The sequence below is a fragment of the Chelonia mydas genome, chromosome 2, assembly GCF_015237465.2.
Source record: "Chelonia mydas isolate rCheMyd1 chromosome 2, rCheMyd1.pri.v2, whole genome shotgun sequence".
Classification (NCBI taxonomy): Eukaryota; Metazoa; Chordata; order Testudines; family Cheloniidae; genus Chelonia; species Chelonia mydas.
The window spans coordinates 246,026,750-246,041,948 of NC_057850.1; the positions used below are offsets into that span (position 1 = coordinate 246,026,750).

A 15,199-nucleotide genomic window follows, 5' to 3' on the forward strand; every position below is an offset into this window, starting at 1 on the left:
AACCTGGCCCTTGTTGCTGCCAACTCTGATGGGCAGAAGGGTTACAGAAATATTTGGGCAATAACTATTTGCATTAAGGTTTGATGCTTGCATCATTGTCATTATCAGATTGTCACATCTGCACCCAAAGAAAAGATAATGATATTGATAATTAAATGATAAAAATATGAATGAAGGTTTTTTCCCCCCAAGGTAGAAGCAATATCAAGGTAACAATGAATTTTGCTAGTCTGATCATCTAGTCTGACCTCCTGCACAATGTAGGCCACAGAATCTCACCCACCCACTCCTGCAATAAACCTCTCACCTATGTCTGAGCTATTGAAGTCCTCAAATCATGATTTAAAGAGTTCAAGGTGCAGAGAATCCTCCAGCAAGTGATCCATGCCGCATGCTACAGAGCAAGGCGAAAAACCCCCAGGGCTTCTTCCAATCTGCCCTGGAGGGAAATTCCTTCCCGGCCCCAAATATGGTGATCAGCTGAACCCTGAGCATGTGGACAAGATTCACCAGCCAGATACCCAGGAAAGAATTCTCTGTAGTAACTCAGATCCCACCCCATCTAACATCCCATCACAGGCCATTGGGCCTATTTACCACGAATAGTTAACATGATTTTGGCAACGAATTGATTTTTATCCCATCATACCATCTCCTCCATAAACTTATCGAGTTTAATCTTGAAGCCAGATAGGTCTTTTGCCCCCACTGCTTCCCTTGGAATGCTATTCCAGCACTTCACTCCTCTGATGGTTAGAAACCGTTTGTCTAATTTCAAGTCTAAACTTCCCGATGGCCAGTTTATATCCATTTGTTCTTGTGTCCACATTGGTACTGAGCTTAAATAATTCCTCTCCCTCTCCGGTATTTATCCCTCTGATATATTTATAGAGAGCAATCATATCTCCTCTCAACCTTCTTTTGGTTAGACAGACTGACTTTAAAAAAAATTGCGTGGGTGTGAGTGTGATGGAGTTTACCAACCCCACACTAAACCAGACTAAGGCATGGAGCAATACTGGGTTAGGGAAGCTCTGCACCTCAGCAGATGAGAGGCATGCTCCCGGTGGAGGGACAGTTTAAAATGGCACTGGCAGCCCCAGGGAGATACAGGCTGCACTTGGAAGTGAAGCTGAGGCCTGGTGCTGTGGGCAAAGTGATCAGGGCACTGGTAGGACCACGCCAGAAGCGGTGATCTACAATCCCTTCCCCCTTCGATGGTGGGAACCCACAAGAGGCCCTGAAGAGCAGGATGTTTCACCCCCAGGCAGACTAAACTGCTTGTACTAAGACTGTGACCATGCCCCAAAGGGAGGAGCTCCAGCCTGGTAGGAAGAGACCCAGGGAGAATATAACTTGGGGAAGACCAATGGGTGCTCTGGACACTGTAGCACCGCTTTAGGGCCCTGGGTTGGAACCCAGTAGAGAGTTCCCCCCACCCTGTTGTGCCGGAGCCCCAAGAGGAAACATACAGGAGGGGCTGAGGCTTGCTGTATACAACCCAGCAATGCTCCCACACCCCCTGGACCTCCAGACCAGAGAGACTGAAAAGAACTCTGGAGCTACAGCCTGACTACTAGGCCAGCTGGCTTTCACACTGACCCACTACAAAAATTTGTGGAGACTGCAGGCAACAACTAAGTAACTAAAGGGAGCCTGTGTAAGAACACATGGGCCTAGAACTGGTGTCTGTAGGAGGCACTGCTTCCTCATCACCACCAGGGGCCCAGGCTGGGTTGCCACCAAGACATACTGAGAGGGTGAGGCCTGCAGGAAGTCCTGCCCTAAAGGGCATAAGCAATAGCCATCCACAATTCCCTGGTTGGCTGGCACTCCCCATATAAACCATGAAGACATTTCTGGGAGCTTGCTGAAGAGTACAGACCTCCATTTGGTTCTGCTTTAGATCCTGCCTCACTGCAACTTGTCCTCATCCCAGACTGCTGACCCTGATCCTGGTTTATTGTCTTCGGCTTAAGATCATTGCTGCCTGGTGAAAGATCCTGGTGTGGCGCAATCCCAATTCTTGCTGGTTACTCTATTTGGTAATGGACTCTGACTTTTGTTGTTTTGACCTGGCCTGGCCCTGATTGATCTCTGACTGTTGGCCCTGCTACTGAGCAGCTCACTCTGCGCCCACGAGTCGCCCATGACATGGCTTTGATGGCCTGAGGTGTATTTTTTTTTTTAAAAGGAGTGGGAGGGGAGCCCTGGAGATGGATCTTGACATTGCTAAAATGGGTTTTGGAGAATCAGCAACAGACCCAGTTGCTGCAGAACCTGTTGCTGTTGTTCTTTTGCCAATTGCTGCAGCTACAGCAGCAGCAGCTTATTAGGGAGTTGGCCACTCAACACAGGGAGCAACAGCTGGTACAACAGGTGGTGCTGCTGGTACAGCCCCAAAACATGCCATCTAACTCACTGATGGGAGCAGTTAACCCCAACTCAGCTTCAAACCTCCCCTTGAAACTACCAAAAAAAAGAACCAGATGATGAGCCTGAAACATTCCTAGTCACATTTGAGAGGGTAGCCATGGCGGCCTTTTGGCTAGTGGAGAGTTGGGCAATCCTGGTCACCCCGTACCAGACAGGGATGGCCCAGGCCATATACTGAAGCTTCCACATGACAGCTGTGCAGGACTATTCCCTACTAAAAAGTAGCCACCCGAGACACTTGGCATTTAAAACAAGACCCACCCCCAGAGGTTCAGCAAGAGAGATTTTCAGCTGCAGTTTGACCCAGGCCCGTGGCCCAGACTCTAAAGGAACACTGCTAACAGTGGCTCCAACCCCAGGAAAGAACAGGAGTATGGGTGGTGGAGAAGATTGTGTTGGAGCAGTTCCTCCAAATTCTCCCACTCAGAAGATGGAACAACATCAACTAGGGATGTAAAAGGTTAAATGGTTAACTGTTAACCGCCGAGGCCCCGCACTGGCAGGAGGAACCCCAGCCCCAGCCGTGCCGGGCCAGCAGAAGGGATACTGGCTGTGCGGAGCAGCCCTGGCCGTATTGGGCAGGCCGGCCAGAGGAACCCCAGACCCTAGCCCCGGCCAGGCCAGAGCGGGCCCCAGTCCCGGCTGGGCCAGAGCAGGCCCTAGCCCTGGCCATGCTGCACCGGCCAGTCAGAGCAACCCCAGCCCTCGCCCCCGCTGTGCCAGGCCCGCCTGAGCTACCTTGGTTAACGGTTAACTGGTTAAATGATATAATTTTAATCATTTAACCAGTTAACTTTTTAAACCGATATTTACATCCCTAACACTAACTGGAGACTGTCAGAAATGGGGACGCTGACTGTATTTTTTTAGGCAGTGTGTAGTTCTTGAAGGGGGGACACAGGCCAGTCCTAACCAACTCAGACAACCAGAGGAAGGGCAAGGAGGGGAGATGTGAGGAACCTTGCTACCCAACCCAGGAGTGAGCCAAGCAGAGACCACCATGTCTCATGTAGAGATGGGACAACGGGACCACTTCTGATGGGATTGCCCATTCATGGACTGTAATTATGAGTACATCCGGTGATGGAATCCAGAGCCTGCAAGAAGGCACCAAAAAAACTGGTGGTCCCAGTGCAGGTTAAAAATATCAGAGTCTCAGGCTTAATAGACTAAGGATGTGGTCAGACAATTGTCAGAGAATGTTTGGCAAGGGCCAAGGGAGACCCCTCAAGTACCATATTTCTACAATGCATCTAGAGGGTGTTCACCGCAACCCCATGAGATGATTGCAGTTAATTACACAGTACCATGTGAACACCGCCTGCGTGGGGGTAGCCACAAACCAGGCCTATCCCGTAATAATCAGGTGGGACTTGAAGTTATTTCAGTACTTGATAGAGGCAGGGCAAGGGAAATCCCTGAAGGAAGAAAAGACAGTCTGTGGACAGAAAAATAGAAGAACCCAGGGAATGGTTGGGTTGGGGAGGGATGGTGACCTGAGGGAGATGACCTCCATGTCCCCAGTTAATGGCCCCACCCCTACTGATGGCCTACCATGGGTACTCAAGCCAAGAACCCATATATATCACAACTCAGTATAGAGCTACTCTCAAACCAAGTTGATTTCATTGCAGAACAACGAATTGCTCTGATGCTGAGGTGAGCCTACAGGCAGCTTGCCTGGGTCAACAATGAAGTATGGCAACCACAGCTACTAAAACAGGAGAAATCAGGAACTGTTTTGTTTCACCTTGCCTTGTCACAGTCTTTTATTTTGCAGATAGATGCATCTGATGTCAGCCTTGGAGCCATACTGTCATAAGAGATGGGGTGAGAGGAACATCCTGTCCTCTCTCTTAGCAGGAAGTTGTCTCCCTGGAAGGAAGTCACCTACCTGGTGATCGAGAAGGAAGACCTAGCAGTAAAGTGGGCTGTAGAAGCCCTGCACTGCTACCTATGGAGTCACCCCTTTCATCTAGTGACTGACCATGCACCTCTACAGTCTATGAAGGTCACCAACTCCCAAGTCATGCAGTGGTATTTGTCTCTCCAGCCATACTACGTTGAAGTGCTATATCAAACCAGCAAGGACCATAAAATGCAATTCTTTTCATGAGATGAGGGGGGTACTCTTAGCACGTCTGCCCAGAGCTGAAGGGGAGGGTGTGTGATGAGGTTTACAAACCCCACACTAACCCAAAGCAAGGCATAGGCCAGTACTAAGCTAGGGAGGCCCTGCCCCTCAGCAGCTGTGAGGCATGCTCTGGATAGAGAGAGAGTTTAAAAGGGCACTAGCAGCCAGGGGATAGAATTGATGTTAAAGCATGGAGCTAGGGGCAGAGTGACTATGGCTCTGATAAGACCACTATGGAAGTAGTGGCCTCCCTTCAGAGGTGGGCACTCACGAGAGGCCTCAAAAAACAGGACATTACCCTATCAGGCAGGCTAAACTGCTACTACTAAAACTGTGACCATGCTCCAAAGGGAGGAGCTGGAGCCCACTAGGACAAGACCCAGGGGGAAGTATAACTTGGGGTAAACCAACAGGTGGTCTGGACACTGCCACACCCCTTGAATGCCCTGGGCTGGGACCCGGTAGAGCCTTCCCCCACTCCCTCTGTCATTGCAGACCCCCAAGGGGAGAAGAGGAAACAAACAGTAGGGGCTGAAACTTGCTGTATACAATCCAGCAGGCCCCTCCTCAAAAGCGGAGAGACTGAAAAGAACTGTGGAGTCACGGCTTGACCACTAGGCCAGCTGGCTTTCAGACTGACCTGCTACAGTGAGTCAAACACTATGTGCTGAATGCATCAAGGAATAGAAGATAGGATTCACAGCACAGATGAATTTAACATTACATTTTATTCTGTTTTGGGCTTGGACAACTGGCTTCCCCACAGCTGTGGTACCCAGTCAACACTATATTGTAACATTCCATCTGTTTATAATTCTTATTTATTTAATGTCATAGGTTAGCATGACACTTTACAGACATGAAAGGAGAAAAGCTCCTACAGAACCCTAGTGAAGTATGGTGGGCTAGAGGTGGGGTTTGAGACAAGTGGTGTTTTCATAGTATAGTCTATGTCTCTGGATCCAAATAACACAATCAGGCTTTTTAAATTACTGCAGTGATTAAACTAAGAACAAAATAACAAAATTCATTCAGTTGATGCAGTGAGTAGGTAGGGTCCATGCTATTCTCGACGTAGGTTCATCCTCCAACCAATTTCCAAGTACAATTTCTTACAACTAACAAGCATGTTGGACTCTGCCACACAGAACATTCCAGACACAGTGTCAAGGTTCCTTCCCCACTCTGAACTCTAGGGTACAGATGTGGGGCCTGCATGAAAACCTCCTAAGCTTACTTTTACCAGCTTAGGTTAAAACTTCCCCAAGGTCCAAGTCGCTTAAACTTCCACTGCCACCACCAAACTTTATCTGGGTTCCTGAAAAAACATAGTTTGGACACGTCTTTCCCCCCAAAATCCTCCCAACCCTTGCACCCCACTTCCTGGGAAAGGTTTGGTAAAAATCCTCACCAATTTGCATAGGTAACCACAGACCCAAACCCTTGGATCTTAGAACAATGAAAAAGCATTGTTTCCTTACAAGAAGACTTTTAATAGAAGTAAAAAAGAATCACCTCTGTAAAATCAGGATGGTAAATACCTTATAGGGTAATTAGATTCAAAACACAGAGAATCCCTCTAGGCAAAACCTTAAGTTACAAAAAAGACACACAGACAGGAATATTCATTCTATTCAGCACAGCTATTTTCTCAGCCATTTAAAGAAATCATAATCTAACACATACCTAGCTAGACTGCTTACTAAGTTCTAAGACTCCATTCCTGTTCTGTCCCCAGCAAAAGCATCATACAGACAGACACAGACCCTTTGTTTTTCTCCCTCCTCCCAGCTTTTGAAAGTATCTTGTCTCCTCATTGGTCATTTTGGTTAGATGCCAGCGAGGTTACCTTTAGCTTCTTAACCCTTTATAGGTGAGAGGATTTTTCCTCTGGTCAGGAGGGATTTTAAAGGGGTTTACCCTTCCCTTTATATTTATGACACACAGTCATCACAGTTCTTGAAGTTCTATTCCTTACAACGGTTTCCCAAACTTGGGAAAGATGAGCCTTTCTTTGGGAAAATGAAACCAATTGTGCCTGATCGCAGTCCCACCATGTATTATTAAAGGCCAATCCATCTTAATTCATGCATCTCCGGTGCCCTCTGGCTCAGTGGTGGATGATGAACTTTTGGGGTAAAGGGGGTGTAGCAGAAACAAAACATGCCTGCTTGCTCCCATGACACCACCCTACCCCAAACCCAGAGAAGGGGAGGATTGACCCTAGGCAAATTGCCCTCCTATACCATGTACAGCCCTTAATTACTTTTGCCAGTCCCAGGCCTGTACCTCCTTCCCAGGATCCTCTTCTTTGTCTTCTCCCTCTTTCGCATTCCCTCTCTCTTTCATAACCACCTCCTGCCCTGTTCCACAAGGCCTCCTCCAGCTGCTCCATGTCCTTCACTGCAGCACTGAGCCTCAAAGCCCCAGCCAGGAGAGACCGAGAGAGGGAGTGAAAGCCCGCCACCCGTGCTGGTCCTACCCCCTGTACTGCTAACCTTCAGCGACCCCCACTAATCTGTGTCGGGACTGGAGGGGTGTAAATTGTAGAATGTTCTAAAGTGTTGTGTTCTAAGTGCCCTGTGTAGACCCTGCTGGCGTGCTCTAAAAGGTACCTAGGCCATGTTAAAGTAGTTCTGTTTAAACAGAATTACGTCAACTCAAACTAGGTACTTTTTAGAGTGCACCGGCATTTAAAGTATCATCGCTGGACTCTGAATTGGCACCCACTGAAAGGTAGATACGATGAATGATCTTGCTATTATTTCCACCCTTTTTGCACCAGTGTAAGGAGAGGTCTTACAAATGAGCTTCCCATGTCTCCCTACAGTCTATCCTCTCTCACAACTGGAGCTACACAGCCACAAAAGATGGGTCATTCTAGATAATAAAATTGGCCCTTCAAGTCAGGTACAGTATCCTGCCCATAGCTTCTGGTGAAGGCACAGAAAAATCTCCATAATGTACATAGTTCCCTGGACATCCTTTCAGATCCCTGCAGTGACCAGTTTATGCCCTAAAGCATATGTATACCCCATTTTAGCCTACATAATTCCAACACAAATATTATGGCTTGTAAAAATTTCCAGACGCTTTTCAAAATCAGATATAGAAATGACTGAGTCTGACTTGTTGCAGGTGTGAATTCCACAGGCAAAAGCTATATGCCACATGGAGAACTACTTCCTGTCTCATTCAATGTGTGCCATTAATTTTATTAGACAATGCCCTTGTTTCTCAGAATTCACCTGTCGAGTAATCATAGTCATACTTTTCCAGGATGTTGTCAGGATTAAGTCAGTAATGTTTGCAAAGTGCTCTGAGATCTTCACATGGAACATGCCAGATAAGTATGGTGTTACAGTCCCACATTTTAAAATTTAAAGGAGGACTTGTGCCACCCTAGAGACTAACAAATATATTTGAGCGTAAGCTTTCGTGCGCTACAGCTCACTTCATCGGATGCATTCTGTATTTTCCACTGAATGCATCCGATGAAGTGAGCTGTACCTTATGCTCAAATAAATTGGTTAGTCTCTAAGGTGCCACAAGTACCCCTTTTCTTTTTGCGGATACAGACTAACACGGCTGCTACTCTGAAACCTGAAATTTTAAAATGTTACCCTAAATTCCTGCCTGATGTCATTGCCTTCAGTGGGAGTTGCACGCATTTTGTGAGGGCTGCTTTTGGCCCACTGTTTCTATTGCACATGTAAGTATTTCACTCTGGCCACCAAATAATAAATTAAACATCTCCCCCCTTAACATTACTGGCCTCTGATGATGACAGAAGATAATTTAAATAGAGCGATGACCACTCAAGGTGGGTGACTAACCCCTCCCCATAACAACCTTAACCCCACCCTGGAGCTCGCGCGTGCTGAGCTGCCCAGGGAACCGACCCAATTGCGTAAGACGCAACCGCAAGAGAACAAAATACTGCGACACCGCGCATGCGCAGCATCAGCTTCCCCCTCCCCCCCGAAGGGTGGGTCGTGCCCGTCTAGGGTGGCGAAGTGCGCCCGCGGGGATGTGGTACACTGCGCATGTGCGACGAGTAGGCGGTTGGGCGGGAGGCGCTGCTGCTGCTGGGCCCGGTCCCCACCCCCTCCTCGGCGCTATGAGTGACGGGTTCCGGAAGGCGGAGTCGGGCACTCAGGTGAGGCAGCGACCCCTTCCCCTGCCTGGGAGCGCCGCGCCCCGGGCCTGGCCTCCCCCGCACCGCCCCCACGCGGGGCTCGGAGTAGCGCAGCACGGGCGTGGCCTGTGGGCCGGGCCGGGCCGGCCTCTCCGGGGTGGTGTCGTGCCGCCCCTCGCAGCACCATGGCCGGCCGGCAGGGGTTCCCCTGGGGCGGGGAGGACACGGACACGGACACGGACGCGTTGGAAGCCTAGGGTGTGGGTGCTGCCGGCTCTGGGGGGGGAAACCGAGGAGCTCCCGGCCGCCGTCTCTGCCCGCTGGCACGTCCGTTTCTCCTCGCTGCAGACGGCATCCTGGCCCGGAGGCGGCGGGGCTGCGTCCCAAGGGCTGGCGGCCCGCCGGAAAGATGCGCCCGTGGCCGCGCCGGCAAGCGTTGAAGTATGTGCTTAATTCCCCTGGAGGCCAATGGGACTTAAGTATGTGCCTAGAATTAAGCAAATGTTTAAACACTTTGCTGAATAAGGTGAACTGCTGAATCAGGGCCCGTATTTCCCCCCCCCCGTGTGCACTGATATTAACCAGGCATGGGACTTGTCTAGACTTGTAGAACTTCAGTAATCCACCTCGCCAAAAGGTGGTAGGTTGACAGAAGAATTCTTCCGTCAGCCTAGCGCTGGCTACATCCGGCGGGGGGCTAGGTTGTCTTAACTGCATCGCTCAGGGGGTTGGATTTTTCACACCTTTGAGTGACATAGTTAAACAGACCTATTTTTATAGTGTAGACAAGGCCTCACAATAAACCTTGAGAGACTGTTGTTCACCTTAATGGTCATGAAGGTAGAGATGAATTGTAGCCACTTAAGCACTTTTTTAAAAACTTGGAAGATTTTAAAATTGCCCTGTAAAGTTTTGTTCATAGCAACAAGGCTTATGTTTCTTTAATTTTTCATCCAGTTTTTCTCTGCCCTCCCACCACCCACCCTCTTTCTCTGACCTTGTGACCCTGCGGATGCTCTGGAAATCTTTAAACCTTGCAGCAACACTTCCTCGTAGAATGTTGTGTAGCTTGTAAGTAAAAAAAATTCTGTGCCAAACAAATAATTCTTCAAAAATCTCATAAAATGAGTTTTGTAAAAAATAGAGTGACAATGGAAGCTATAAGAGGTGAAGGTTGTCAAAGAGAGTAAGTGAATTTTTATTAAGCAAATAGCTTGTGAAAGGTAAAAATGTCTCACTCATTTTTTTTGACCAGTTGGTCTCTTAACTTAATCACTATCTGATGGTGCCTTGTATAGCATATATTACTTAGAAATGTTGCATATTATTGAATGGCACCCAAAAATGTGCTGAGTACTTCCCAGAAGACATAAGAAAAACTCTTTGAATTCCATTGAAGTACCATTAACTTTCAATGGGACTGAGGCTCCTAAATAATTTTGACATTTTTAAAAAATTTTCCCACTGCCCCGTCCTCAGCAAACTTACGGTTTAAGGCCCCTGTCCTGAAGCTTATGACACATGGACAGATGTCTTTTGTCCACAGGGACCCCTATTTTCTACACACCAATAATCACATAAAAAGATCCACTGTGATAGAATGTAAAGTGCAGTTATTCAGAAATGTATTGAAAACGCATCTAGGGTACTCTCTTACTAAGGTAGATACACACAGAAAAGTACTGGAAGGTAATCATTTTGTGGAAAAAAGGTAAAAGTTATGTAAAGGAAGAAGTAAGCACCCATAATTAAATTATGGCATGCCAATCTCAATAGTGACCAGATGTTGCTGTATCTTTTCCAGTTTTTTCTGTTCAGTTACTTTCTTTAGCAGTGCTGTGTTAACTGGTTATTTAAGCCATTCACAACAGAAGGTAGAAGCATGTGATTTCTGTTATTGCAGTCTGACCCTTTGATCGCTACAGATATTTTACCCTATACAGAAGAACGGTTAAAAATGTTAAAAAACTGCCTATGCCAGACTAGGTAGTCCCAGCTCTTGTGAAAAGTTCAATAGATCTTTAACAACCACAGATGGTAAGGTCTCCTCTCTTGTGTCTTATCTGAACATAGTTTTGCTTCAGCATCATTAAGTGTAATATGGACAGACCTTTCACAGAGTTTGTTGCAAAGTTGTTTGTTGATCCTGCCAGGAAATCCCACGGTGCACAGCATGATACAAACAAAGCAAGTGTCTGTGGAGATTCTGCTTCAAAACTAGGGAGAAAACATAAGTTTCATAGAAACACAGGTACATTATCATCAATGAATTGTGAATAATCTGTTCAATGCTCAAGATAAGCACCTATAGGTATCTTCAATCAAATGTGTAAGCATTCAGTTCATGCAACCACAGGTTCATATTTAAGCTATAATGATCAGATATTTTCTGAGGACTAATGACTGGATGAAAGGAGCTGGAGCAGTCAAGAACTACTAAATAATCCCCAGGAAATGCCCTATACAGAAAGTATTTGCTATTCTAAAATGAAAATTGGGGAGGGGAAGAGTATAGATTAAAAAAAAAAAAGAATGATGCACATTTAGCTGGTACTGAAATGGCACTTTTTTGAATTAATGCTGTATCAAGTAGTCAGACTGGTTATATTACCTTAGCATTCAGCAACTAACTCTAAATGTGAACAACTACATGTACACGTTTGCAGAGCATTGTAAAACCGTAGGAACCTGCAAAGCAGAAGGCAGGTTTCCAGCACACTTCGTATTCTCTTGAGATTCCAAGGAGCCATTAGTTCTAAGATACACTTGTTTTTATAGTTTTCATAATGTACGGAAACTTAAAAAAAACAAACAAAAAACAATTATATGATTTCAACACAAGTCAATACAAACTAGTAAATGCATATTCAGGTAATCTTTGATGCAGTGATATGGCAGATAAATTTTAAGTGAAAAGAAAAGGAGTACTTGTCGCACCTTAGAGACTAACCAATTTATTTGAGCATAAGCTTTCATGAGCTACAGCTCACTTCATCGGATGTAGCTCACGAAAGTTTATGCTCAAATCAATTGGTTAGTCTCTAAGGTGCCACAAGTACTCCTTTTCTTTTCGCGAGTACAGACTAACACGGCTGTTACTCTGAAATTTTAAGTGGTGCCTATGTTCAGCCATCATAGCAGGGTACCTTATATTTGTAGAGCCGTACAAAGGACTTAGCCTCACATCTTCCATTTCTTTTAAGCTGCGTGGCTAAATCCTGCACTGGTCTGAAAATCTCAGTTTTCTTGTCCATGCAAAACCGCTGAGTTAGTTGAATATAATTTTGTGTTAATTTGTATCAGGAGAGTTGTTGAACCATCCATGCTACTAAGTTTTCCAATAAAGTGTGTTCTATTTAAAAAGTAGGGCATAATTTCAGTTTGAACACTACCAAATGTCATAGACCTTCCTTTTTTAAAAAGAAAGAAAAACTTGAACACTATACAAGCAAAACATTAAGATTGAGTTATACCCTTTTAAGCAGGGGTGGCCAACATGTGGCTCCGGAGCCGCATGTGGCTCTTCAGAGGTTAATATGCAGCTCCTTGCATAGGCGCTGACTCTGCAGCTGGAGCTACAGATACTAACTTTCCAGTGTGCCAGCGGGTGATCACTGCTCAACCCCCTGCTCTGCCCCAGGTCCTGTCTACCCCTTCTTCTCCCAAGGCCCGTGCCCCTTCCCCCGTGCCTGCCATGCCTTCCTCCCCAACAGATCCTCCTGCGCATGCGAAACAGCTGATTGCGGCAGGCGAGAAGTTCTGACTGGCGGGGCTGCCAGTGGGTGGGAGGCACTTGGGGGCGAGAGCTGATGGGGGGGCTGCTGACGTATTACTGTGGCTCTTTGGTAACGTACATTGATAGATTCTGGCTCCTTCTCAGGCTCAGGTTGCCCACCCCTACTTTAAAGCAAGAACATCTCAAAACATACTTAAGTCTTCCCCTATTCATGTTGAGGGGCATTCTAGTACAAGGAATTTCAGAATAGTGGATGAGCAGTGCTCTGATAAATACATGCAGTATTGCCAACCTCAGAAGATCAAAAATCATAAGTCAGACTCCAAAAAAATTTTTTTTGTAAAAGATTATATTGTGGTAGGTTTTGATCTGTCTTGTTTTGTTTTGTTTTTTAACTCCCCTTGCCCACTCACAGTGTGTGTGTGAGATTTTATTTCTCACTCTTCCAAAATTATTGGGTAAGGTGATTTTGACCTCCACAGCAGGAGCTCTCACACCCACATCTGCACATCATTTCCCCAGTAATTAATTCTGCACCCCACTGTCCAAATCTGTCTTGTCCTGTCTGTCCCTGCATCAGTTCTTCCCCCACATCAGTTCAACTCATCCCTTGACAACCCATCAGTTCAGCCCCCACAGCCTCACCTCTGCTCCTCCTAGACTCTTCACCCTCATCTCCCAGGCCTGGGGGAGAGAGGAGCTGTAACAGAATCTTCTTCTGCCCCTTCCCAGGCTGGGTGTGAGGGGGAGGAGCATAGGAGCTTTCCCCTTTGCTCAAAAGAGCGGAGGTATAGGGAGCAGAGCTGCTGGGCTCCTTCAGTCTCTTGCGCTCCCCCCCCCATGAGAATGACTTCAGGTTGCTGAGGGGAGGGAGAGAGAGAGCGCTCTGGCTATAGCAGCTCTGATTGATAACTTTTGCCCGAGGAGGCAGGCAAGTGAGGCACGCAGCAAATCAGAGGGGGTTCCCCCAGGCAGGGTTCAAATTTGCATAAAGGATGGAGCTTCTCACATCATCTCAAGACAGGCTCCAGGCCCAGCCAAAATCCTGTCATTCACCAAAAAAAAAAAAAAAATCATGAGAGTTAGCAACACTGTAATGTAATGCAATAATTAATTATATCATAGTGGTTCTGAGGATGCTGTGGGAGCCCTAAACACACTTTGTGTTCTGGATTTAAATGAGTCTTAAACTTTTAATAATGTTTTAATAAACACTAATACAGAAACGCATCTATTTGCTGCTCCCGCTTTATGCCTTTTTTTAGGTTGAAGGAGGGTAACATGGTTGGAACTTTGCCTTCGAAAACCATACTTAGCTAAAATCTAATAATTTATCATCCCAGAGGCAAGGCTGTTTATTCAAAAGTCTTAAATATATTCATAATGTCTCAGCTGGACAGCCTGTGTCTCCTGATGGCTGAGGACTTCTTAAGCATCAAAGTAAAGCATCCCATGATGTTGCGAGACTTGGATCTCTAAAACAGATATTCGTATAATATTACTGTTCCCAGCCACACTGTTATGTAAAATTTGTAGTAAACTTTATTTGACTTGCAGAATGAAGTAGACTGAAGTGTTTTGTCTAGTAAGTAGCAGCAAAAGAATGTAAGGAGAAAGAGGCTAGATAGCAGGATAACAATCTAACCTTTTCAATGACTAATGGTATCTTCTGGATGTATATAAAATGAATGACATTTGTAAATATGAACCATTTGCTATGAAAATGTCTCACAGCTATGTAAAATGTGTTAAAACACTCTTTAGAGTTCTTGCATATCCTGATATTCTGGTAAATTTCACTTGGCTGCCATCATATTAACCACAGTGGAGCAGTAAAAGTCATGGTTCAGAGAAAGCAGGTAAGCAAAGACAGAAGGGGACAGGAGACTCACAAAGGGGAAAGATGCAGTGCAGGATGATGAGAATGTAGAGAACATAAACATAGGAGGGAGAGACTCCATAAGCACGAGGGAACAGCAACAGCACAGGAAATGAGCGAGTTATATTCAGTCTCTTCCCTGATCCTGATTATACAGAATACTGTAATATTTTTTCAGTGTAACAAGTTGCAGTGTCGCTAAACTGTAACTATGGATATACCATGTATTATACAAGTAATTCATGCAGTGAACAAATGCATGAATCATGGATCCAGTATAATGTCTATTAAAGTGTTTTTATTCTACTTTTAATGAGCATCTCACAAGACTCTTATCAACACACCTGAACAGAACAGTTACAAAGGCAAACACATTGACATTTTATTAATGGAAGGGAATGGTACAATGTCAGTGGAAGTGTCTTACTTGGACTCACATCATAACCTCTTGAAGCAATTTCAGTGTCACTTAGAGTTTTTATACTACCATTAAACAAAAACACAGACAATTGGTTTTTAAATAATTTAAATTGACAATAGCAAGGAGATTCAGAGGAAAAGTTGTCCATCAAATATAGTGTGGAGGAGGGGGAAATGTGTGCTGGGAAGTTATGTTTAGAGTTATGTGCTGAGTGCCCTAAGGATGTGGCTAGGAGAGAGATTTGATGCACTTGTACAGAATTTATTTTATTCTAAAAATCATTAATTTAGAGCTTATGGATGGTCATGAAGACTGAAGTGCTCTGTCTTCAGGACGTATACTCTGGCAGCAGTGCAAGCTTTTTTGCCAATGTGCTTTAATCCATGTATGGAAGGACATTTCTAACAGTGGGTAAAGTGTTTATTTCTTGAATTGTTGGCCTCTTTGTTGAGACA

The 15,199-nt window shown here is 45.6% G+C and overlaps 1 protein-coding gene and 1 long non-coding RNA gene across 3 annotated transcripts in view; both read left to right on the top strand.

The window, feature by feature from the left end:
- The first annotated feature begins 1,869 nt into the window (after nt 1–1,869).
- Nucleotides 1,870–5,060, top strand: LOC122464360. The gene is made up of 2 exons (XR_006288308.1): nt 1,870–2,045; nt 4,217–5,060. It is a non-coding gene; the product is annotated as an uncharacterized LOC122464360 (long non-coding RNA).
- Nucleotides 5,061–8,457: 3,397 nt separating this feature from the next.
- XRCC2 (X-ray repair cross complementing 2) overlaps nt 8,458–15,199 on the top strand; it is a 33,577-nt gene continuing 26,835 nt past the window's right edge. For both annotated transcript variants that reach the window (XM_043541568.1, XM_007059422.4), the window contains exon 1: nt 8,458–8,729. In XM_043541568.1, the coding sequence (XP_043397503.1) occupies nt 8,601–8,729 (129 nt within the window). In that variant the 5' untranslated portion in view covers nt 8,458–8,600. The remainder of the gene's footprint in view (nt 8,730–15,199) is intronic.